General features: G+C 40.8%; 1 protein-coding gene across 8 annotated transcripts in view; it reads left to right on the forward strand.

Moving 5' to 3' along the window:
* NTNG1 (netrin G1) overlaps positions 1-24,792 on the forward strand; it is a 253,571-nt gene extending 228,779 nt beyond the window's left edge. For 3 of the 8 annotated variants that reach the window (XM_075003116.1, XM_075003114.1, XM_075003115.1), the window contains one exon: positions 22,289-24,791. In XM_075003116.1, the coding sequence (XP_074859217.1) occupies positions 22,289-22,515 (227 nt within the window). In that variant the 3' untranslated portion in view covers positions 22,516-24,791. Of the gene's footprint in view, positions 1-22,288 lie in introns of all 8 variants that reach the window. The other 5 variants (XM_075003111.1, XM_075003112.1, XR_012646598.1 and 2 more) reach the window with 4 other exon arrangements.
* The last annotated feature ends 866 nt before the right edge of the window (positions 24,793-25,658 follow it).

The following is a 25,658-nucleotide window of genomic DNA, read 5'->3' on the forward strand; positions in this document are numbered from 1 at the left end:
TGCACACTCACCTTAAATTGCTCTGATAATAAAATAAATAGTATTTTTAAAGAAAGGGGTAAGTAGACTAGTTATAAGTTTTGAAAGTTGTTATAAAAGGTCTGTGGTATGATATAGACATTTTAGACATTTATGCTGAATAATACTCAGATTATGAGAAAGTGGAAAACACTAGGCTAAGACATTAATTATCATGATGTCATTTGGGACATCTTCACACCATACTGGAGAGGTTAGCATGACCGCAGAGGAGTTTGTTGGAATGCATCCCATAAATCTTTTGCCTCTAGTGACTTCTGGAATTGAGGCTGAGCACGCAAAGCTCACTAGAGCAGTCTTGCATGTAACAGCAACTGCTGCTGCTGAAAGATATCCCAAAATGGCTAACAGCTTTAATTATTTTATGCATTATTGTATTATTTCTCATGTGCCATTGAATGTTAAAACTACTGATTGTTAAGGTATCTTGTCATTATTCTTGCAAAATAATACACCCAAATTAGACCCTATTAACAGTATATTGTACCAACATCCTAAAAAATTGTTCATAGCAGGAGTGATACAATTAAACCTAAAAAAAAAAAGAAGAAGAAGAATGGCAACTTTCCATTTTCTTAAAATCTGTTTATAGGTAAATTTAATGGGCTAAATCCTCAACTAATTTCAGTCAGCACACATCAATGTATTCTAACTCATGAGTTTGCCCAACAGATTTAGCAAATAAGTTGGTTTCTTTTATTTTGAGGGAGAGACTATAGTATAATCAGTTCTCATTCTTATTTCTGTGTTTCTTGGTAATATTACAAAAAGAAAAGTTAGGTAACATTTTAACACAGAGAAGGCTAAAATGGAGCCTGTGGACAAAACCAGGTAATGGTGGGTACACAGCATCCTTGTTCTGTTAAATATGGAGATTCTGAAGCTCTGATCACCCAAGTCTTGCTGAAATATTGCAAGCTACATCCTGTAGTTAACTCTGTTCAAAAAGGGGCTGTTTACCTGTAATCATTTAGAAATGCTTTCGGTGGCAAGATTTGATTATTCCTCTTTTAATATTGTACTTTACATTTATATGGCCTTTGCCATCTGAGAATCTCAAAATTACTTTCCAAAGATTAATTAAACCTTCCAATATGCCTGTCCAATCGGCCATGTGATCCAGTGAATAAGTCAATGGACTGAATGTCTTAAGACTGGTTTCTTTACCTAAGTTGTTTTCCTATTGACCTTGGGAAAGTAATTTCACTTTCTTCTGCCTCAGCTTCCCCACTGGTTAAATGGGGATGATAATTCTTATCCACTTTTGAAAAGGATTTTCGGGTCCACTCAAGAAGAATGGTTAAATGGTTAAATGAGGACAGGGAGAAGCACTGGATCCAAGGTCAGACCATAAATCAGAGAGAGGACCAGGAATAGAATTCATGGCACCTGGGATCTTTGCCCTGACCAAGAGTTTGCTCTTCCTTCCATTTTAGCATATGCTGGTTTTACAGGGAACAAATGCATGATTTACATTTGTAGTTTTTCTGTAACTATTCATGATCATGTTAGAACTGTATGGAAATTCCCGAAAGATCATAGGGCAATTATTATTTCTGGCAATGGGATTTTGGTCTTCCATACTAGAATATCATCATTAAAGTATTGTCATACTTCTGACAAAGGCAATCAAGAAGAACATGTATTGCTCATGTAGTTACATGTAATTAGCACTGTATCTGATCATCCTAAAACACAAGATTATGATTCAAACCAGTATAGCGATAAATGTTTAAAATATTTAAAAACCTGTTTCCTTTAATCAAATTATACAGCCCTTCCTTATTGTAACACCTTTGCTGCTTATAACTCTGTGGCAAAGGATTTAAAGATGTTTCCATTCTAAACCCCCAATTTATGGGATTTATAATTTGACAAAAAGAGTCATTTCTATCTCAGAATTTTTGTTAATAGTTTTCAAACATTTATTTCAGTTGCTTTTAAGCTAAAGAAATATTAGAATGGGAAGGTTTGCCAACTAGATACGATTTTTTCTCCAGCATAACTGAAGAGTGCCAATAATTAGAATTTTAAAATGGCATGGAAAAGCCTTAATGGAATCAAATATATTTTTATTGTTTAAAAAAAAAACAAAGCCACGGGATTTTGGCTTTTCAAACTGGCCACTGAAATAGGAAAACATTGTTTTCAAAGTATTTTCATAAGTTTTTATGGCCGTGTCTACACTAGCCAAAAACTTCGAAATGGCCATGCAAATGGACATTTCTAAGTTTACTAATGAAGCGCTGAAATACATATTCAGTGCCTCATTAGCACGCGGGCTGCCGCGGCACTTCGAAATTTATGCGGCTTGTCCAGATGGGGCTCCTTTTCGAAAGGACCCCATCTACTTCAAAGTCCCCTTATTCCTATGAGCAGATAGGAATAAGGGGACTTCAAAGTAGCTGAGGTCCTTTCGAAAAGGAGCCCTGTCTGGACAAGCCGCGGGGCGGTGAGCCGCGTAAATTTCGAAGTGCTGCGGCCGCCTGCATGCTAATGAGGCGCTGAATATGTATGTCCACGTTTCATTTGTAAACTTCAAAATGGCCGTTTGCATGGCCATTTCGAAGTTTTTGGCTAGTGTAGACATAGCCTATGTTATGCAAAAGATGTGTCCTCAACAACATTTATATAGCAAGACCTAATTTTTTTCCTTGGGAGTCATTGTACGCATGTATTAAATTGTGTCTATCTCTTAACAAAAAAGCATGCATACATAATTAAGGCAGAACAACACTAGTCTTTCAGGCACCAGTACAGGTTTCAAATGTATATTAGTTTGACAGACATTCTTCACATTAAATACATAATGAATGTTTAAAACTACCTGAATACATATATGTCTCTCAAACCACAAGGGGGCAGAAAAAGCCCACTGCTGTTAAATAGCATTAAGAGGTGGGCTCAATCCTCCAGTTCTCCCTCCACAACTTTCACTGAAGTTAGCAGTAGTCTCCACTAGAGGCTTTATAGCAGTACAGCTGTACCAATGCAGTTGTGCCACAGTAAGATCTCTCATGTACTCATTCTGTGTCGACGGGAACATTCTTGCATCAGCACGATTAAACTATCCCCAACAATCGGCGGTAACTGTGTCAGGGAAAGAAGCTCTCCCAGCATTGCACTGTGTACACTACCACTCATGGTGGTAAAACCTACATCACACAGGGACGGGGTTTTTTTTCACACCACCAAGCAACTGGAGTTTTGCCAACAAACATGGCAGTGTAGGCTTAGTTGAGTCTACAAAGCACTGGAGGTTGAAAATTTCAAAGCAGACTAGAAGGACAACGAGACATGGACAGGCAGGGCCAAGACTGTACCTTCACACAGACCTTTTGTAACTTTTTATTGGCAATGATAATTCTGAACATCCCCCTCTCTCCCCAGCTATGACATCTTTGTCAGCTGTGATACGCTTCAAACTGTTTCACTAATGATAGACAGTTGGGTTGATATTTGGATATTTATTTTAGAGGTCAAATTCAGGAAATAATTGGATTTGGAAGGTCTGTGGAAATAAGTATGGGTAGAATTGGAATTACTATGCACAGGGTGGTGAAAGCTTATTCCAAGAGCAAGCGGAGAACCATTGCTAAATGACTGTTTTCTTGAATCCTTCTATGATAACATCTGTTGTGTCTTCCTGCTTGCAAAATAGCCCATGTATGCTGTGGGGCCTGTGTCATTATCCACAACTGTGTTGCTATCATCAGGCCAGCCCTCTAAACTCCCAGGCAGTGTGACTCCCTTCCTGCCATTCCAAGCAAAAAGCTTGTGAAGCCGTGAGTTGAAGTTATACTGAACTGGGGTTCCCACAGATGGGGCTGCCAAAGAGGCTCCGTGGCCCTGCCAGCTCCCAGGCCCAGCGCTGCTGGGGTTCCCTCAGCCCCAGTCAGGCCTCGGGGCTGGAGCTAACAGTGGAGGTCCATGGCCCAGCCAGCTCCTGGCCCCAGGGCTGCCAGGTTTCCCCCTCCACCCAGCCAGGTATCCCAGCTGGGGCTGCTGAGGTGCAGGTACAGCATACCAGCCCATACCAGCACACAAAAAAAGCACTGCTAATCCCAGAGCTAGCCTGTGACATCAGTAAAGTCTATGGAACTGGTGCCATGTTAATTCTGGGAGCTATAAGTGTCAAAGATATCAACTTTCATTTTTAAGTCCCTTCCTTGCCTTTTGAAATTAGTTTTTTTGAATAAATACCAATCACTGAATTAGCCTAAGGACTAGAGGAATTCATGTCCTTTCTACAGTTACACATGCCTAGTCCCAGGTTCCACAAAACTCAAGTCCACAGTTACTATTTTTAAGAGTGCCTCAGATCAATTTCTTAGCGAGATAGTGTCTCCCATGCTTCTGATCATGGTGTAAGGGTTGCCATAAACTACCTCTGAGCTAGCTCCTGCCTGCTAAATCAGCTCTTCCTGTGAGCTCTAACCACAGGGCTGGAGCACCTAGAAATAAAGTCAATGTGTGCTTGTCAGCCAAGTTCCTACTGCCCCAGTGTCTTCCATCTGCCCCACTAATCAACTTCTCTGCCTCCCTCCCAGAGCCTCCAGCATGCTGTAGAATGTTTCAACAGTGTGCAGGAAGCTCTAAAAGTGAGGGAAAAGAGCCAGAATGGATGCATTGAGGATAGAGAGGTGGAGAGAGAGCAGGGCCCTGGGGGAAGGGGTGGAGAGGGAGCAGGGCCTGGGGTAAAGGAGGTATGTTGAGTATCCCCAAGGTAGAAGAGAAGTCAGAATCTATGCCTCCAGCTATAAAGCAGTTCAATAGCATGAATAAGCTAGTGGGCTAAGCACAGGAAGGACATAAAGGAGGTGCTGAAGGACATTCTAATCCCGGCGCTGACACAAATGCAAATGCTGAAGTAGTCATATTACTTTCCCAAAGTCAGTAGCAAAGCAAGGTAAAAAGCCCAGGGCTTGAGGCTATAGACAAAGACACTTGAACCTTTCAGTCCTTTTTTACTCCTTTGTCCAAACCACCCCAGGTCTGTTTTAAGAGCGCCCATGGCAGTGTATGAGTCACATTTTCCTACTCTTCAGTCTCATGCCTCACACCCCTCTCCACTCACCTGTCAAAGTTACAGCTGTATAGAAGAAGCTGAGAATAATGCCGAAACATGCTGCTGGTGTTCAGCCCATCGCCCCAGGACACGCTCCATCTGTGAAGTTAGGTCTTTTGGTTGTGTCCGGTTGTTCTATATACTAGTTGCTACTGCTGATCATTGCTTGTCCCTCATCCTGCGTGGCTTAATCTTGGCATGCCCACCCTTTCCCACAGCATTGTGAGTGGAAAGACAGGAAAAAACAGGATCATGACCTCAACATTACACTCTGATATGCTCTAGAATGTATAGAGTTGTGGTCTCTTTTGAGCTGGGCATTGTTTAGAGTAGTCCTGAAGCTGTTTTAAATCAGACTGAGGGCCACATTGGCTGTTTGTGGTTCTGCTACCTGTGTTGTTCGTACTGGACTCATTGAATAGTGAATCCAAATGCCTGGATTTTTGTTGAAGCAAATTATCTAACTCTTTCACAGACTTACAGCCGTAGGAGTGGTCATCTAATGTCACAAAAATCCAGATAGATAAAACTACGGCTCCACTGATTTTTTTTTAAATAACCTATTGAGCAAAATATTTTTTGTTGCAGTGAGGTAGGTATATATGTCTGGGTTAGAGCTCTAAGAGAGTAATACACAGGTTATTATAGCAGCTTTCAGAACTTTATTACAAAATGACAGGGATCCACATATAATCACAAAAGTGCATAACATGGATGCAGTTGAACTTTTTCCATCCCCTTGGGAAACTTCTAGCTGAAAATACTGGATCAGAACCAACTCAGATAACCATACAACTCAATTACTCATTTCCGTAAACTGAAAAACGTGGGAGGGGTCTCTCTCCTCTCACAAGCAACAGCCATTCTTAGATGACAAGTCTGGAATTATTTTCACTTTAATCCCTTTTAGAAAGCAGTCTCTTGTCATCTCCCACATCTCTGTGATGTGGATCTGTAGATTCCAGAACTGCAGTTCTCTGTTCCATTCAGTGGCAAGAAGGCCTGAGAACCTTTCACTGTCATTTTGGTAGATTCCAGGGATCTTTTGTAATTGTCCAAAGAGGACTTTTAAGAGAGAATGGAGACATGCTGCTTGTGGAAGTGAATAAGCCATCACCTTTGCCAACCCTATCTTACAATGGGGTGGGGAGTTAACCACCTTTCCTCTGCAAAAGATTTTATCCTCACAGGAATGGGACAAAATGGGTCAAATTTACCCATATGAACCCCTGAGAGTGCAATTTGCATGTATTCTGAGGACCAGTGCCATCACCCTCTTTGGATCAGGAGAGAAAGGATAACTTTGAGTTGTGGCTCTCTAGGAGCTCCACTGGCTAGGAGAAGCTATGGATGCTAGATGTACCAGCCTGGTTTTGGAGCTCTGCTAGCTGGGTTCAGTCCCCTCCTCTCATTAATACTTCCTTCCTTCTTTTGTCTAATTTGATGCCAAGAGTTTGCTTGAATCTTGGTCAAACCTGCTGTGAGTAGGGAGTGAATAGGGTGCAGTGGCATCAAAAATTGTGTGTTAGTTTTTAGATTATTCTCTATTTGCTGGAGAGTAATGACACTACAATAGAACAGCAATAAACAAACAGTACAAACAGTCTGTTCTGCAGCCTACTGCACTTTCACATACCCTAGCAATGCTCTTAAAATGGTAAATAAAACAGCTTAAGCTCAACGGAATGTCTAGCAGGCATCTCTGAGGCAGGTGTTATTCTCCTTTGCATGCCGCTCTCATCTAGTTAGTATTCATTTTCTTAGGTTTGTTTCTAATGCAATGTAATTAGTCAAGACATTGTTTCCTCTTTGAACTGGAGACTGATTTGTAGAGCTTGTCATCTTATGACTTATCTTGATGCTGTAAAATTTTCTCCATAGGTTTCGACTGACAAACACTGATTATATCTGTCTTGACTTTAAAATGTTGCCTTGATGAAGTTGCACAGAAACAGTTGTTTTTAAGATATCAAAACATCAACCAGGACTTGATTTGACACTGTCATAAGGAAGTGTTAGTGATATTATGCCCTCCGCAGCAAACAATAAATTAGTGTCACTACAAATATATAGTTGTGGTTACTGCTGTGTAAGAGCAGTAGCTATTTTTTCATATTTTATCACTGTTCAAGCCCCTAAAAGAGCCTAATCTGCATTTACAATTACCACACTTGTTATATATATGGCATCAGAAAAATTAAAATGTCACAAAGCACTTAGTCCAAAATGACCCAAATTACATTTTTAGCTTTTTGCTATTTTATAAAAATCTTTAAAGTCAAGGACCCTACATCAGTTTTCTGTCTTATATAATTTCAGATAAATCAGATATTAAATCCTCAAAATCCCAGCTTTATCAGATTAGCTATGAAGCAACATTAATTGCAGAGTTGTAGCTAAGGACTATCATTATAATGTCTGAGGTGATAAACACAATGGTCACACTCCCAGTATAGGTACATTTCTGATGGTGATGATGGCCCAGATTTTCAAAGTATTTTCTCTGCTTTCCTGTGGTGTGAATCCTGACCACATGCAGGCAGTTTTATTTAAATCAATGCCAGAGGGGCCCAACCATGCAAAACAGGTTGCACATCTGGGCCTATGCTTGTTACACAGAACACCTAGGACATACAGGTTAGACCTGCCTAGTCCGGCAACCTTGTAACCTGACCAGTCCCAAATGAAAGAATATGCCAGACCCGCGGAGGTCCCCTGTCAACAGCCTCCCAATCCACCACCCTTCCCCAGCCCTGGTGCTGTCAGCCACTGCCCCCGCATCTCCTCGTGACCCCAGCTCTGCTGCCTGGCCTGCTGATGCACACCAGCCCCAGTTGGGCTGCCAGATGCTGGGCTTCCCACCCCTCTGATGCACACCAGTCCCAGCTGGGTCCATGCCTGGTCCTGCTGCTGCCGGACACCAGCCCTCATGCTACTGGGCTATCTGGTCCAGGAATATCTGTGCTTCTGCCAGACAGAGAGTCCTGGTTTAGGGAGGTACAAGCTGTAATACAAATACCAAGGTAATCCTAACTATGTGCAATAGTTTGGTAAGATTTTAAGTAAAGGTCATTTAAGTCTTAATGTCATTTAGGGGAAAAATTAAAACCTTGTAGGTGAATCGGTGCATGTATTTCTCATGGCCCCATTAAACTATGATCTGCTTGATCGTTTATGGATAAATGTTGCTTCTGCTTGCACGCTTGTAGAGGCTTCCATGGATGATGATGAGAGTGAAAGAAGATGTGTGTGAGAGAGAGAAGTTGTCGCTACACTACAAAAATAACTTCAAAGTTCCTTACTTCAAAGTACAACTCCAAAGTAAGAGACTTTGAAGCTGCACGTCTACACACACCGTACTTCGAAGTTTAACTTTGAAGTAGGGCACTACTCCATTCCCAGGAATGGAGTAACGACTTTGAAGTTGGACTTCTTTACTTTGAACTTAACTTAGAGGAAAGGTAGTAACAGAGAGAAAGCTGTGCTAGTCTATATGCTATCAAAACAAAAAAGCAGTCAAGTAGCACTTTAAAGACTAACAAAATAATTTATTAGGTGAGCTTTCGTGAGACAGACCCGAAGAAGTGGGTCTGTCCCATGGCAGCTCACCTAATAAATTATTTTGTTAGTCTTTAAAGTGCTACTTGACTGCTTTTATTGTTTTGACAGAAGAAAGGTAAAATTAGTGTAGACTCTCTGATGGCTACTTCGAAGTAGTGCCTAACTTGAAAGTTAACTTTGAAGTTAGTTCCTAGTGTAGACACATGCAGAGTTTCCTTTTGGTTAATTTTTCCTTTTTCCATATTCGCATGCTACAGATTTATTCACTTAAGTCAGGGGTGGGCAGTAATTTTTGATGGGGGGGCCACACTTTGCTATGGACGGGGTGCGGGATCTAGATGGAGTCTGAGTGCAGAAGGGACTTTGATTAGGGGACTGGGGTGCAGCAGAGGATGTGGAGTCTGAGAGGGATTTTGAATGAAGGAGCAGCTTGTGACCTGGGGTTGGGTCTTGGGTGCAGGGTCCAGGAGGGGTTATGGCAGCAGGAGAGGATTCTGGCCTGCAAGAGGGATACAGGAGTGGGTACAGGCTCTGAGAAGAGGCTGTGTCCTGGGGCAGAGTGGAGGCGTGTGCACAGGGCTTGGGTGACCTGGTCAGGGGATTGGGGTGCAGGGTCTGGTAGGGGGCATAGGTGCAGAAAAAGGATTTTTGTCCTGGGGAGAGGTGTAGGAGCAGGTTCAGGGTCTGGGTGGGAGTGGAGTAGCAGGGCCAGAAGCAGGATCTGGCCAGGAGACACTTACCTAAACAGGTCCTGGCCAGTAGCACTCCCAGGCTGTTCCATGTGACTCTCTGCATTGCCCAGCCCAGGGGTGTCCAACTTTTTTCATCCAGGGGCATGTGGCAATTTTTTGTGTGTTCCGGGGAGGTGAATATAAAATAGTCCCAAACCACCCCCCAGGCCTAAACCCCTCACAGTGCCAAACCACCCCCCGCCCCAGGCGTAGATCCCACCAGCCCCAAACCACCCCCAGCCTAAGACACCCCCCACAGCCCCAAGCCTCTCCCAGCCTTAGACCACTTCCCACAGCTCCAAACTGCCCCCATCCCTATCCCCCCAGCCTTAAAACGCCACCGCTGCCCCAAACAGCACCCAGCCTTAAATCCCCCACAGCCTCAAACTGTCCCCTGCCCAGCCCCTGGCTTAACCCCCCTTGCAGCCCCGAACCACTCTGCCACCAGCCCCACACCCCAGCCACAGCTCTACCCCAGGGTCGGTGGCAGCTCCGCATCCCAGCCACTGGGGATCTGTGGCAGCCGGCCCCGCAATAGTTGGGCCTGCCATGGCAACCTGCTCCATGGAAGCTGGTGCCGCTCTGCAGCTGACCTCGTGAGCCAGATGAAAAGGCTCTGTGGGCCCCAGCAAAGTATCTCAAAGAGGGGAGTCTCCAGATGGTCTAATCCAGGGCAGTGGCTTCTTTGCAGGGCTGTTGAAAAATTGTGCAGTGCTGCCCCCCTCCTCCACACCCAGCAAAATCTCTCAGCCTTTACTGGCTAGCTTCACCTGCTGCTCCCCCCAGCAAAATCTCTCAGCTCCTATTGGCTGGAAACTAGCCAATAGGAGCTGAGAAACTGTGCTGTACTGGCCCCACCCTCAGCCATAGGGGCCAGCTGTGGGCCATTTAAAAAGATTTGGTGGGCCTAATCTGGCCCATGGGCCATATCTTGCCTCTCCTATCTCAAGTGAACACATTTTGATAGAAGAATGTCTATAACAGCCTCTACAGTACCTCTAGTTAATCCCTGATCTGCATTTGACAGTAAAATTAAAACTTTTATTGAGCTTTGTTACAGTGATACTGTTTATGCCAAAGTGAAATGAAAGTCCCTGATTTTTTTTTTTTTACTGGATGTAAATGTGCTATTTGCAGTTCCAGGCAAGCGAACCACTGTCTCTGTGTTAGGTGCACACTCACACACACTCTGAAAATGAACAACTTCAATTAAATCTGGGTTTCTTTGTACCTATTCCTCTTCCACCTGGTACAGTCTAACACACCAGTCTAGGTGGTGCATGCAGGTAGGTATATCAGCATACTAAAAAGAGATCTTAAACTAAACTAGGACGGAGGTGAACAACCTTGCAGTAGGACTCATATTTCCCAGCCCAATGGACATGCATTCTGTCAAAGTATGTACCAGGCATGAAATCTTAGACTAAGTGAAAACAGTTGCAAACTTCCTGTGGATCCAAGATTTCACCCCTGAACTTTTAGGCATGGGATAGCTAACTTCCCATATATAGGACTTAATCCATTGCTTGTTGAAGTCAAAACCATTAAAGCTGATCAAGAGTTGTCCAACAGTGTAGTCAAGGCTGTTAATCCATCCACTCTTGAAAGGTGATGCATGTGTATTTACTCTGTCAGGCTTTTTCCCTCTATAGCTCTCTCATCACATGCATTCAGATAATGAACAATACTGGCCTGCCAAGAAAACTGCCAAGGGAGGATGGAGAAGAAAACTAACCAAGAGACGAAGTAATTTGGTGAGGTAGAAGTGTGAAGTGATGGGGGAAAGAATGAGATCAGAGAGGAGAGGGACAGAGATGCGACTCTAGAGAAAATATGAAAAGAATCACAGAATCATAAAATACTAGGACTGGAAGGGACCTCGAGAGGCCATCGAGTCCAGCCCCCTGCCCCAATGGCAGGACCAAGTACTGTTGAAACCATCCCTGATAGACATCTATCTAACCTATTCTTAAATATCTTAGCGATGGAGATTCCACGACCTCCCTTGGCAATTTATTCCACTGTTTGACCACCCTGACAGTTAGGAACTTTTTCCTAATGTCCAACCTAAACCTCCCTTACTGCAATTTAAGTCCATTGCCTCTTGTTCTATCCTCAGAGGCCAAAAAGAACAAGTTTTCTCCCTCCTCCTTATGACACCCTTTTAGATACCTGAAAACCGCTATCATGTAGCCCCTCAATCTTCTCTTTTCCAAACTAAACAAGCCCAATTCTTTCAGCCTTTCTTCATAGGTCACATTCTCTAGACCTTTAATCATTCTTGTTGCTCTTTTCTGGATCCTCTCTAATTTCTCCATATCTTTCTTGAACTGCGGTGCCCAGAACTGGACACAATATTCTAGCTGAGGCCTAACCAGTGCAAACTAGAGCAGAAGAATGACTTTTCGTGTCTTGTTCACAACACACACCTGTTAATGCATCCCAGAATCATGTTTGCTTTTTTTGCAACAGCATCACACTGTTGACTCATATTTAGCTTGTGGTCCACTATAAGCCCTAGATCCCTTTCTGCTGTAGTCATTCCTAGACAATCTCTACCCATTCTGTGTGCGTGAAACTGATTGTTCCTTCCCAAGTGGAGCACTTTGCATTTGTCCTTATTAAACTTCATCCTGTTTACCTCAGACCATTTCTCCAATTTATCCAGATCATTTTGAATTATGACCCTATCCTCAAAAGCAGTTGCAACCCCTCCCAGCTAGATGTCATCAGCAAACTTAATAAGCATACTTTCTACACCAATATCTAAATCGTTGATGAAGATATTGAACAGAACCAGTCCTAACACAGACCCCTTCGGAACCCCACTTGTTATACTTTTCAAGCAGGATTGAGAACCAGTAAGAACTACTCTCTGAGTATGGTTGTCCAGCCAGTTATGCATCCACTGTATAGTAGCCTCATCTAAATTGTATTTGCCTAGTTTTTTGATAAGAATATCGTGTGAGACCATATCAAATGCCTTGCTAAAGTCTAGGTCTACCACATCTACCACTTCTCCCCTATCCACAAGGTTCGTTATCCTATCAAATAAAGCTGTCAGATTAGTTTGACACGATTTGTTCTTTACAAATCCATACTGGCTGTTCCCTATCACCTTACCACCTTCCAAGTGCTTGCAGATGATTTATTTAATTACCTGCTCCATTATCTTTCCTGGCACAGAAGTTAAGCTGACTGGCCTGTAGTTTTCTGGGTTATTCTTATTCCCCTTTTTATAGATGGACACTATATTTGCCCTTTTCCAGTCTTCTGGAATCTCTCCTGTCTCCCATGATTTTCCAAAGATGATTGATAAAGGCTCAGATATCTCCTCTATCAGCTCCTTGAGTATTCTAGAATGCATTTCATCAGATGCAGGTGACTTGCAGACATCTAATTTTTCTAAGTGATTTTTAACTTGTTCTTTTTTTATTTCAACTTCTAACCCTACCTCTTTCCCACTAGCATCACTATGTTGGGCATTCCTTCATCGGACTTCTCAGTAAAGACCGAAACAAAGAAGTCATTAAGCATCTCTGCCATTTCCAAGTTCCCTGTTACTGTTTCTCCCTCTTCACTGACCAATGGCCCTACCCTGTCCCTGGTCTTCCTCTTGTTTCTAATATATTTATAGAAAGCCTTCTTGTTTCCCTTTATGCCTGTAGCTAGTTTGAGCTCATTTTGTGCCTTAGCCTTTCTAATCTTTCTCCTGCATTCTTGTGGTGTTTGCCTATATTCACCCTTTGTAATTTGTCCTTGTTTCCATTTTTATATGATTCCTTTTTTATTTTGAGATTATGCAAGATCTCCTGGTTAAGCCAAAAAACAAAAGAAAGAAAAATATAAAATAAATAAGGAAAAACTGCAGAGACCTAACAATGACTCAGGATATAGAAGATAAAAATGAAAAAGCAAAGTGGGAAAGAGACACAAAACTTATTTCAAAAGTTTGCTTTCTGTAACCTTTTTACTCTGTCATGTAATGGTCCTTTAATGTGTGTAGCACATGCATATGCACAAAATGCAATGACTGTCCCAGTTTTGAATGAGGAGACGCAACTTCCCCTTTTCCGGGCTCAAACCTTGTGATCGCCTTCATTTCCCTTTCAAAAAACTGATTGTTCTTTCTCTTAACTATATTTCTGACCTGCCCGCCTATTCTTTCTTAGGACATGAAGATGCTATTTTAGGCAAGCTGTATATAGCAAAAGTAGAAGAAAATGTCCCAGAAAAAGGAAGGGAACACATTTTCTTCCCTCAACTGACCTTCAGAAAGGTTGTAAGGACAGAGAGCTAATAACTGGATCCTGTGATCTTCAGTTGAAAGAAACACAGTAATTTTGTATATTAGTTTACTCTGAGTTGTAGTCACATCATCTATATAGTTGCTTCATAACTAACAACAGTCTTGATAAAACCTATTTAATTGGAAACACCTGAAAGTTAAGATTTAAACAAACTGAGAAATTCTTCCATGAATTTTTATATGTGATTATTAAAAATACAGTAAAAATTCATTAAAATGTCAATTATCCTGTTCTAATAATTAATCATTAATAATGATGCAAAATCAATATATGTGGTTAAATGTCCAATTAAGTTGTATGAAATACTCTAGTACCATCTGTCCTTTGAACTACCTGACCTGAACAGAGCTAGCTTTCAAAAAAGATTTGCAATTTTAATAATATCTGAATTACAAAACAAATGATTTCTTGTGAATTTTTTGCAACATGCTGCAGAATGTCTTTTTACAGTAAACTCTTTCATATCTAGCAGCCCCGGGACTGGGAGGTTGCCAGATATGCAAATATTCTGGTAAAATAGAGAAGTATGCCTAACATTGCATAACAATAAAAAAAGAAGAAGAAGAAGCAGGGTTCTCTCAAAGATGGGGATAACTTTCAAAAGAGCTGCATCTACACTGCTTTTCTTCTTTCAAAACAAGCTCTTTCAAAAGAAGAAGAGGCAAATGAGGTGTCAGATATGTAAATCTGCACCTCATTTGCATGTTCGATTTCCCTTATTTGCATATCTCTTTTGAAAGAGGAATGCAAGGCTGTGGCCACACGAACCCCTCCGTTTAGAGGGGCTATGGTAATGTGGCACTTCAGAATACGCTAATTAGGTGCTGCTATGAATATGCAGAGCCTTGTTAGCATAATGGCAGCTGCACGCACTTCAAAACTGCCAGTTTTGAAACGTATGCCTCCCGTGTAGCCAGGGGCCTTTTGAAACAGCCACCTTGATTTCAAAAGCCCCTTCTTCCCATCTGGTTTTGAGAAGAAGGGGCTTTTGAAATAGGAGGGTCATATCAAAAGGCCCCTGGCTACATGGGCAGTGTGCATTTCTAAAATGGCAGGTTCGGAGCATTAGCAGCCGCTATTATGCTAATGAGGCTCTGCACATTCATAGCAGCATCTCATTAGCATATTCCAAAGTGTCACATTACCATAGCTACTCCAAAGCCCAAGTGTAGACACAGCGATAAGGAAAAATGTGCAATGTAAGTAGACAAGGCAGACAAATATGCATAGATGTTGAGTGAGTATCCCAAGATCATGCAGGGTATATGTAGGTAGCCAGAAGTTGCACTCTAGTATTTCCAAAGGTAAATCCAGGGCTTTAATCACAAAATATCTCTTTCTCTCTACTATAAGATGGGATGGGGATTTGACAAGAGTATTTCTTCATTGTATGGATTCACTGCACACAAAATTCCATGTAGGATGAGCAAAAGCTCACCACATTCAGTAGTCCACCTCCTAGAATCCATGTCTCTCTGACCATCTCTTTCTTCCTTATATATCAGATTAGACACGTAGACACTTGCAACTTAGGATGGATGGATGAGCGATAGACAATCCCATAAATGGTCCTGAATAGGAAAAAATTTTTTTCTTCTTATACTTCTGGAGAGCATTTCTCTGTGATGGAAAACAAGTTTGCTTTTGATGTGGCAGAGGAGTCAGATGTAAGGAGACCAAATAAAGCAGAGATTGCTTTCTGAATTTATTTTTTTAAAAGTAATCATAATCAGATCCACATGAAAATGTCTTGGCCCACTGTGTTCTTTAGAATCCAAAACAACATTTGTAGGCTTTGGAAATTACACTGAAAAGTTTTGGGACAGATCACACTATCAAGCTTTAAGTTTGTGTGTCCACTATAAGTCATATTTTGACAAATCATCTGTGGATACTTGTGAAGCCGGTCTTTGCCCACAAAAGCTTATGCTCCAAAATATCTGTTAGTCTGTAAGGTGCCACAGGACTTCTTGTTGTTTTTGAAGATACAGACTAACTCCACTACCTCTCTGATACTTAGTGTATACAATCGAACTTCAGAGATATGAACACTGGAGATACAGACTGACCAGTCAACCAGACACTGGGGGAACCAGAGGTGAGCTATCAGGCAGCAGAGAAGACAAAAACCCCAACCACTGTACTGTACAGTGCCTGTATTATTGCATATTAAAGGTAGGTACATCTGGGCTGCCTGTCCCTACGCCCACGCCCTACTCTTCATGGCGTGGGGCAGTCACAAGCAGGAGGTGGTGAATGCTGGTTTCCCCTTCTCCCGCTCCCCTGCCTGGGAGGGGAACAAGCTGTCAGATTCAGAGCCTGGGAGAGAAACCTCCCAAGCTGCTACTGAAACCTGGCCTGCAGTGTAAGCTGCTGGAGCCAGAGTCTGAGCTCCTGCCTGCAGGCTCTGCTCTTGAAGAGGTCAGTTTTAAAATGCCACAAACTGCACCACACTTCCATTGACACTACAGCACCCCAGGGTGCTGTGCTTGTCACCTTTGTTGCCCTGAAGCTAAAACTTGTGCTCTAGCCCTATTCCCACTTATCAGGTAGTCATGGTAGAGCTGTGAGCCACAGCCCTGAGCAGTCCACCCAGAAGAGCATCCCATAACAGTTTGTTCAAAGTTACAAACATTTCAGCATCACAAGCAGCATCTATTCCCAAAGTGTCCATAACACTGAGGTTCTGCTGCATTGAAACCACCTAAAATGATTCATTCAAACATGTTTTGACCCACTGCAGCATGCCTCCAACCCCAAAAGCAACTAACTAATCTTTTTTAAGGTCAGTGAAGTTGTGTCTGATGACTCCAGCAGTGAATTTGTTCCCTAGTTTTCAGTTCCGGATATGGATGTAAGTTGATATAAGTTTGGTGGAATCACCCTTGTGCTGCATGATCTACCACAGTTTGACATAATAGGTAGCCCAGCAGATATCTGCCACCTTACTTCTGAGATACATTTCTTTTGATATAAGAAACAATAAATTATACAGTGCATTGCACAGGCACATCTTTGACTCTGCTCTCCAACAGCTAAATGTGGCTATATTCAAGATGTTATATGTAGTTTTTTTCTCACCACAGGAGTGACTGCAGAACTCTTACTAAGGCATGGCTTATCTGAATGGTGTCAATAACAAAACAGAAATAAAAGATGATACAGCAGACTCTGAAAATAACAACCATTAATTTAAAGTGGCTAGATGGGGATTTTGTGGCTCTTATTCCCAGCCTAATACATGTAGTTGTTTCCAACTTGATAATTCTTTAAAAGAAACAAAGACAAATAAAACTGTTCATTTGACAGTGGTGGGACCTTTTGTGGCAGGATTGTTAATTTTCTGTAGTTCATTGTTGGGCTTTGTTTGATAGAGAGCAAGGTTGTAACAGTACAAGTTTTAGCGTAAACTATCCTGACAAAATATTGCACTTAAGATTTAAAACATAGTATATGAAAAAATCAAGAGTTTTTCAAAATTCTAACTAACATATCTGCCCTTCTCTTGGTCTTTGCAGCATGCTGACTAGGTTTATATAAACGAACAGCTTCGGTCACAATTCAAGTTTTGTGCTTCTTATGTGCTAGAAACATTGTGTGCAGTTAATACAGGTTCTAAATAAACAGAAGAGTTGTAACATAAGTAAGAGTAATCTGAGAGTGTGTAAGGCTTGGAATTTTCAAAGCCATTTGCAAAAAATGTATCTTTCCTTCCATCATTGCAGTGATGTAGCTTAGGGTATTAGAGCTTATTGGAAAATTAAAACATATACAAAATTAATAGAAACCAACAATAAAATTCCACAGAAACTTTCACAACTGTTTCCCCCATCCTCCAAAAGAACTCTAATTATTATCTGTGTATTACAGAGGAGAATACTAAGAAAGAAATGAAATTACTCGCTAAGTTCATAAGAGAAGTCACTGACATTACAAGGATTAAAAATTCATAATTACTAGCTCATTAATACTTTGCACAAACCATTAGATTATGCCTTTGTCTACTTTCGTTAGCCTTTGTCTGTGGTTTTTTTATGAATACAGAAAAAAAGCATTAAAATTGAATCTTTGTATGAAGTACTTCTTTTTATATTTAAGGTCTTAAATCATAATGGGAGATATTGGGCCGAATTTTGAAAAAGCATCCTAGATGATGTTGCAATTGCAATTTTGTGGGGCAATTGTTGTTGGGGGCATGGGTTACAGTAATTAGATTTCAAAGTATTTCATTGTTTCGCTCATAAGATAGAGTTAGCAGTGAAATGCTACCATAAAAATTCATACCCAGAAAAACAAGGGCAAAAGATCAGAGACTTTTGTTTGTTCAAAGTTACAATCTTAAAATCAGGTTGTATGTCAATTTTAAAAAAATGGAAAATTGTACCAGCAAATGAGGTTGTTTAAATGCCTACTTGGAAAAGACAAACTTTGCAATATCTCTAATTTTCATTCAAGTCCAAACATTAAGAAAAAAGTCTCATCTTCTTTTTAAAAAGGATATTTAATTAACTATTGATTTCCACTCAATTATTCAAGGCCATCAATGATCAATATTGAGGGAATGGATATCTCACTATTGCCCAAATCAAAGGAAATGTTACACGCTCATTACATTAGAATAAGTAAAGCCCAGCTGCTTTACCTGTAAATAAGATAGTATTTGTATTTGATATTTGCATATTGCTATGATTAGGTTTACACCATGGCTACATCTACTCAACAGAGAATCTTTCAAAAGAGTGCTCCCACACACAAAAAAGCCATTCAAAAGAGTGATCTGCTCTTTCGAAAGAGGGCATCCACATAGTCCCCACTATTTCTGGCGAACAGGCCAGAGATCGAAAAATCAGGCCCCATGAGGACTGAAAAAAAAGGCCTGTGGAGTGTCTACATCAGAAGCTTTTGAACAGGGGAGCTCTTCCTAAAAAGGGAAAGGAAGAGCAATTTTGAAAGGAGTGCTGTATTCTTTTGATTTTCTTTTGAAAGAGCCCTCTTCTTTCAAAAAATCTTTCGAAAAAACTTGTTAGCATAGACACAGCCTACAACTATTTGATTATATGAAGAAGTTTTGGTCTTTATTATAACAGACATTAACAAAAATATTGAATTTTACATTGAATGTTATAAAATTCAGTTGACCGTTCTGGATTTGGTACCACTGTGTGAAGTATTTGTCTCACACCAGTGGTGGGAAACCTGTGGCCCATGGGAGGCATGCAGCCAGCTGAGGTTCTATGTGTGGCTCTTGAGACATTTTGCTTACTCTTACCCACATGCAAGACTGCCAGATTCCTCTGGTTTCCATCCACATAGTTTTTTTTCTTACCTGTATTACTAATTAGTGACATGCATGTGAAGCAAGGGCACATGAAGTGATGTGCATGCTGAGTGCAGATAACATTGACTATGAGAGAAGTGCGCTCCTGCATGCAATCAAAGTGCTGCTACAGTTCAGTTGGCAAACCCCACAAATTCTAGGTGCATGAGCACAGTTAGGAAAACTACCCTATCCCGGGAGATCATCTTGGTTACAAGAATCTGGCAGCCCCCGGATTTGAAGGAGGGCTACTCATCAGGCCCACTCAGTGGCCTAGATTGCCATCACTGTCTCACACTGTAAATCTCAAATTTACATTATTAATCCTATTAATTTATAGTCGTCATGTTAAAAATAGCCCAATGGACTACACTAAAGAACACTGAAATGCCAACATATTGTCCTCCTCATCATAATAGCCTGACCGCACTGCATTAGTTGTACTTTAATAATCAGTTGAGACGCTCCTGAAAGTTGTGAGTGCTTATATTCCAGCACTGCTACAGTCTGGGAACCAACCGGCTAGGCAGCAGTTCTGCAGAACTGGAGTCGGGCATCACAGTGGCTGAGAAGCAGGCTATGAGCTAGCAGTGTGCCCTTATACCTAGGAAAACTAATGGCATACTGAGGTGCATTAGCAGGAGCATTGCCAACCCATATAGGGAAGTGATGATTCCCCTTTACGGAGCAGTGAGGCCACATCTGGAGTGCTGCATCTAATTCTGGGGGCCCCCATTACAGAAAGGATGTGGACACCCTGGAGACAATCTAGCAGAGGGTGACAATGATTGGAGGGGGCTAGAGCACGTGACTTACAAGGAGAGGCTGGAAGATCTGGGCTTGTTTAGTCTGCAGAAGAGAAGAGTGAGGGGGATTTGATGACAGGCTTCAGCTACCTGAGGGGGAGTTCCAAATGAGGAAGGAGAGAGGCTGTTCTCATTAGTGACAGATGGATTACCTAGGGAGGTGCTAGAACCTCCTTCCCCAAAGGTCTTTAAGTCCCAGCTTGACAATGTCCTGGCTGGGATGATTTATTTGTGATTGGTCTTGTTTTCAGCGGGGAGTTAGACTTAGTACCTGCTGAGGTCTTTTCCACCCCTGTGGTTCTATGATTCTGTATTTTTCAATGACGTATCAGTGAGTTGAAAAGCAAGAAACAGTGTCAAACTGAGAAAGGTGTCAAACGAGAAACTTAGGTACATGTTCCCTTTTAGTTATTTTCATATTATTTATTACATATGTGGAGGAAGCACACTAACTTCCTCATTTGACTTATTTGTATGCACAGAATTAGAAAGCTGATTAGTAACGGAGAGAAAGCCTATATACTATTAAAACAAAAAAGCAGTAAAGTAGCACTTTAAAGACTAGCAAAATAGTTTATTAGGTGAGCTTTCGTGGGACAGACCCACTTCTTCAGACCAGAGCCAGACCAGAACAGACTCAATATTTAAGGCCCAGAGAACCAAAAATAGTAATCAAGGTTTGACAAATCAGAAAAAAATTATCAAGATCAGCAAATCAAAGAGCAGAGGAGTGGGGGGGTGGGGGGAGTCAAGACTTAGATGAAGCCAAGTGTGCGAAAGAGCCCCTATAGTGTCCCAGAAACCGGGATGCAAATTTTCTGGGACACTATAGGGGCTCTTTTGCATACTTGGCTTCATCTAATTCTTGGGGGCAACTCTGTGGTCTGTGTTGTAGTGGGGTCAGACTAGATGATCACAATAGGTCCTTCTGGCTTTTGAATCTATTAAAAAATTCCATCCAGATCAGAATATAATCTACAGAGGCAGTTTCAAAGTTGTTTTTTTGTTGTTGTTTTTTTTTCATGACCCAGTTGTAGAAAATTGTTGATACCAGCCATCCAATATAATTATGTCTTTTGACTTAAGTGTGGGCTCCGGGGTGGGGCCAGTGATGAAGAATTTAGGATGCAGGAGGGGCCCTGAGTTTGGGGGGAAGCTCAGGGCTGGGGCAGGAGACTGGGACACAGAGCTACTGGCTCACCTCCAGTAGCTCCCAGTCCTGCCTGTCCTGGCATTGAGGACTAACTGTGTCCCAGAAGCAGCCAGTCTGACTCCTGGGTGGTGGCAGACAAGCAGCTTTGTGCACTGCTCTCACCCACAGGCATTGCCCCCCCCCACCCCTCCAGCTCCCATTGGTTTGGTTCTTGGCCAGTGGGAGTGCAGAGCTCCAGTGGGCAGTGCTTGGAGCACCATGCCCCCACTGACTAGCAGCCAGACCACTTCTGGGACATGGCATGGTTCACAGTGCCAGCTCAGGCAGGAAGCTTCCCTTAGCACCCCTGCAGGTCACCTAGTCACCCTGCAATAATGGGACCCAGTGTCTGACCTTCTGTGATCCAGAACAGGGACACAGCCCACACTTTGAAAACCACTGATCTGTAGCATATTCTACTGACTAATATAATTTAGCATTTACAGTGAGACAATAGCCTGGTATATGTGTACATACCACATAGGGCAATGTTTCAGTCCAGTTGTTTAATTAAGGAAAGAAAGCTTAAACCTTTACATAATCTTATACTAAACCTAAGTTTGGATTCTAAATTTTCTGAGAGTGACCCTTTCTCCTGATTTTAGGTATTCTAATGTGTCTATTACCCTGGTACCTAAGCATTATCCACCCTTTAAGAAATGTAGGTCTTTGATGAAAATGGTGGTCTTTCTCTTGGTTCCCACATTGACGTGGCATTTGAATTTAAACAGCTAACATTGTTTAACACCAATAGAACATGCTGGGTTTCCCATGCCATATCCCCTACTGTTTCTGTTTATTTTCAAGAATATTAACACATAAAAATCACATGGTATCAGGGCATATTTCTCATGCAGTTCTGTTCATTTCACCTCACCATGTTGCATTTTTAATTGCCATTACTGTTTTCCATAAGCTCTGTGATGTTGGCATACACATTGTCCTTATAAATAAGGCACTCACCAAGCATTTCAGTTCAGTTATAATAAATAATGATAAAGATACTGACATACAGTGCGTATTAAGTTACTTAATATTGAGCTGTCTGAAATGGAATATGATATTGTCAAAGATTGCAACAACAACAACAAAAATCTAAGGAACAAAAGTAAATGTTTAAAAATGACAAACTGCAAATGTTTGAAAACTGGAATCACATTGCTCTTTACATCTTGAAAGAGAAAACAATTAAGTACACAGCTTTTCATAGCAAATAAATTTAAACTTATTCTGCTTTTCTTCTATTTTTCCTCTTGTCCTGCAGCAAATGTATGTGACAAAGAACTGCTGCAATGTCAGAATGGAGGAACATGCCTCAAAAACATGCGATGTCAGTGCCCTCCAGCCTACACTGGCATTTTGTGTGAGAAGTTGAAGTGTGAAAAGGATCCAGGAGGTTGCAGCCAGAACTCCGGCAAGGGCTCAGTATCAAACAGCCCTCTATTACCGCTGACTACTCTACTAGGAGTAACTGGGCTTTTCATATTCTAGGCTCCGTCTGCTCAATGGCATCCTGTTCAGACTGCTTCCGAAGGAATCTGCCACAAAAAGGCAAAGCAAAACCCAAGCATTTGCTACTAAAATTTTAAAAAAGAGAAAGAATAAAACCACATATAAACTAAGAAGGCCCAACTGAACTAAGCCATATTATTGAATAGTGGACAGCACTCTGAGTAAAAGACTGTTAATTTCTGACTCAAGACAAGCTGGTAGCTGCCGCTCTATGACTACAAATAACAATGCCAGCTGCAAAGCCTACACAGGATTGAAAAAGCTTTGACAGCTTCCAGAATGGAAAATAAAAAAAATTGTCACTTTGATATGGTGCACTACTGTACCTCTGCCCAGTGTGTGGACTAACCAAATACAGGCATTCTTTGCTGTCAGTGCATTGTGGGTATAAGGAAATCTATTAAAGCTGCCATATTGGCCTGCTTCAGTCCCTGAATCTCTTGCAACCTGTGCTTTAGTGAACGTTGCTCTGTAACCCTTGTTGGTTGAAAGGTTTCTTTGTCTGATGTTAGTGATGCACATGTGTAACAGCCCCCTCAATAACACCCAAGACAGTCATATCCTTGTATATTTTAGCAGCACCGCATCAGAAAGATGTGGTGTTCATCTACTGTACAAGAGTGGCTATAGGACAAAAAAGTGTATTTATCCTTTTGTATTCAAATGAAGTTATTTTTCTTGAAATAATGTACAATGTAGATTTTTTGTATTATTGACAATTTGTGTTACCAGACAATTTATTAACGTATTTAATTCTAATCAGATAAGAAAAATATTACTTTTTTATTTAGTCTTTTTTTCTTTTCTCCTTTCATTTAATTGTGCAGAGATTTCTCTGTATGGCAACGTGCTGGCATCAAAGAATATCAGTTTACATATATAACAAGTGTAATAAGATTCCACCAAAGGACATTCTAAATGTTTTCTTGTTGCTTTAACACTGGAAGATTAAAAAAATAAAAATTCCTGCATAAACTATTTCAGGAATTTGTACTGCAATTTCTTAACACAATTTTAATATTATTTTCTGTGCTCATTTTGCTATAGACGTAAAATACATAGTCAATATTAGAGTTTAGTTCACAATGAAGTCAGGCTAACTGATATTTTCTTCAATATCAAACCACTCTGATAAAAGAAGATGTTTTGTTTGAAGAAAAAATGTATAAAACATTAAGCCTGTACACACTCTAGTCATTGGCAGAACTATTCCAAGGTTAATTTGCAAAGTATTAATGAACATTTTCTTTAAATCATGCAACTTTTGTGGATTGACAGTAATTAAATCAATATAGCCATGTTTTAAATGTCTCTTTAAAAGCTTCATTGAAATGAAATATTTATTTCTATTCAAGTATTAGACTGCCTTGAGAATTGCAAAAGCAATGGCAACCACACCACAGATGATAATGGTTACTGATTTAATTTTTAATAAAATCAGTTTTAGCGTTTAGAGTATGTGTCAAAATATGCAGCAGCAAGTAGATTAAAAAGTGCTGCTCCAGCCAATAAAAGTTTAAATATTGCTCAAGGTGTAATAAATTTCTGTTTCTAGCTTTTATTAGGCCAGTTACTGAGTATGACAGCCAGCAATGGCTGGAGAGAAAAGTATAGGCAAACCAAAACCGTGGTAATATTTTAAGGACAAGAAAAATCAAAAGACATTAATACCATTTAGATTCAATTCCTAGCAGATTTTCATCATACAAAATGTGAATATTTTACCAATGTGATAGCCTAGAATGGAGAATGTTTAATCCTCTCTGGCAAAATCCATAAGGGTAGTAGAACCCACTTGACTCCTTACTACTCTGCGGTGATTAGCTAGTGAATTTGGAAAAGATTCCTTTAATAGCCTCTCCACCTCTGGGGGCAAAAAAAACTTATTGGTAGCAGAAACCTTGTAAACATATTTCATGAGGGATCAGCATAGTTTATCAGATTTTGTTTTCAGAAAAGTCCATGGGGAGGATGACAATACAGGTAAGTATTTGGCCAAGCTAACACTTTAGCCCACACCTATAAAATGTTTGCTAATCACACATGCAGTCTCTCTTAGTTTACAAAACAAGGGTGAAATACATTAAAGGTTTGGCTGTATGACAGCATGGTCTACATGGAAGTGTACATTTCTATTAGATGCATACTCAAGACAATAAACAGAAAATTATATTGCAGAATCATTGAGGAATATAAATGCAAATATAGGTGACATACAGAGGTGAAGTTTATTTATAATTAAATGGAGTTCTAATATTAAAATATGGAATTTAAATTGTCTTGAAATTTATTAGCCCAGGCTGAATGCAGACTGTGTAATTGCTGGAAAAGATGCACTTTAACTGTCATTATACAGTCGAGGCTTTGCGAAAGTGCTCAGGATGCATGTTGTGTATGCCTGATTATACAGGACTCTACCAGACAATGCTGAAGTATAATGACTATCTGAACTTAATCAGTTCATCTGCATTTCAATTTCATGTAGAGATGATCATCTACAATTATGTAGACTATACAACTTTCCATATATTTATATAACATTTTCTGCATTTTGCCATATAGGCCAGACCACTTTTAATAAAATGCGACTTTTAGATTCATATCCAACGGACAGTAAATTTTCTTTTCAATGACCATTTTTGTCAAACCTCAATATTTTTGCCATTGTGCACACTGAAAAGGAACTGAAGGTTTTTGAACATGCAGTACCTGAAGGTTTTTGAACATGAGTTCTGCTTTAATCTTCAGAGCATATGAATAATTATATAACCCACATAGTCACTGTGAGACTTCTACACTGCTCTAAATTGCTTTAATTCAGTTTCCATTGACGTCAATGAGGAATTTAGGGAGCCACTGCAGTGTATTTTCCATATTGAAAATTGTCTAGGACAAAACACTCAGCCTGCAAAAGTTGCCTTGGGATCCTTCGGTAGTCACGAGTGGTCACTGTAACTGATAGAACAACTTCCTGTAATATCTTTGAGAGAGCTTGCTCTTTGAACTTTATCTATCATTTTAGGCTGCAAATTCTATGTAATTCCCTGGGGAGGGAGGTGATCACAGCTCCTCCAGAAACTAACAACAGTGTGTGTGTTGAGGGCGGACGTGGGGAGAAGTCA

Source organism: Carettochelys insculpta, chromosome 9 (genome assembly GCF_033958435.1).
Source record: "Carettochelys insculpta isolate YL-2023 chromosome 9, ASM3395843v1, whole genome shotgun sequence".
In the NCBI taxonomy this organism is placed as follows: Eukaryota; Metazoa; Chordata; order Testudines; family Carettochelyidae; genus Carettochelys; species Carettochelys insculpta.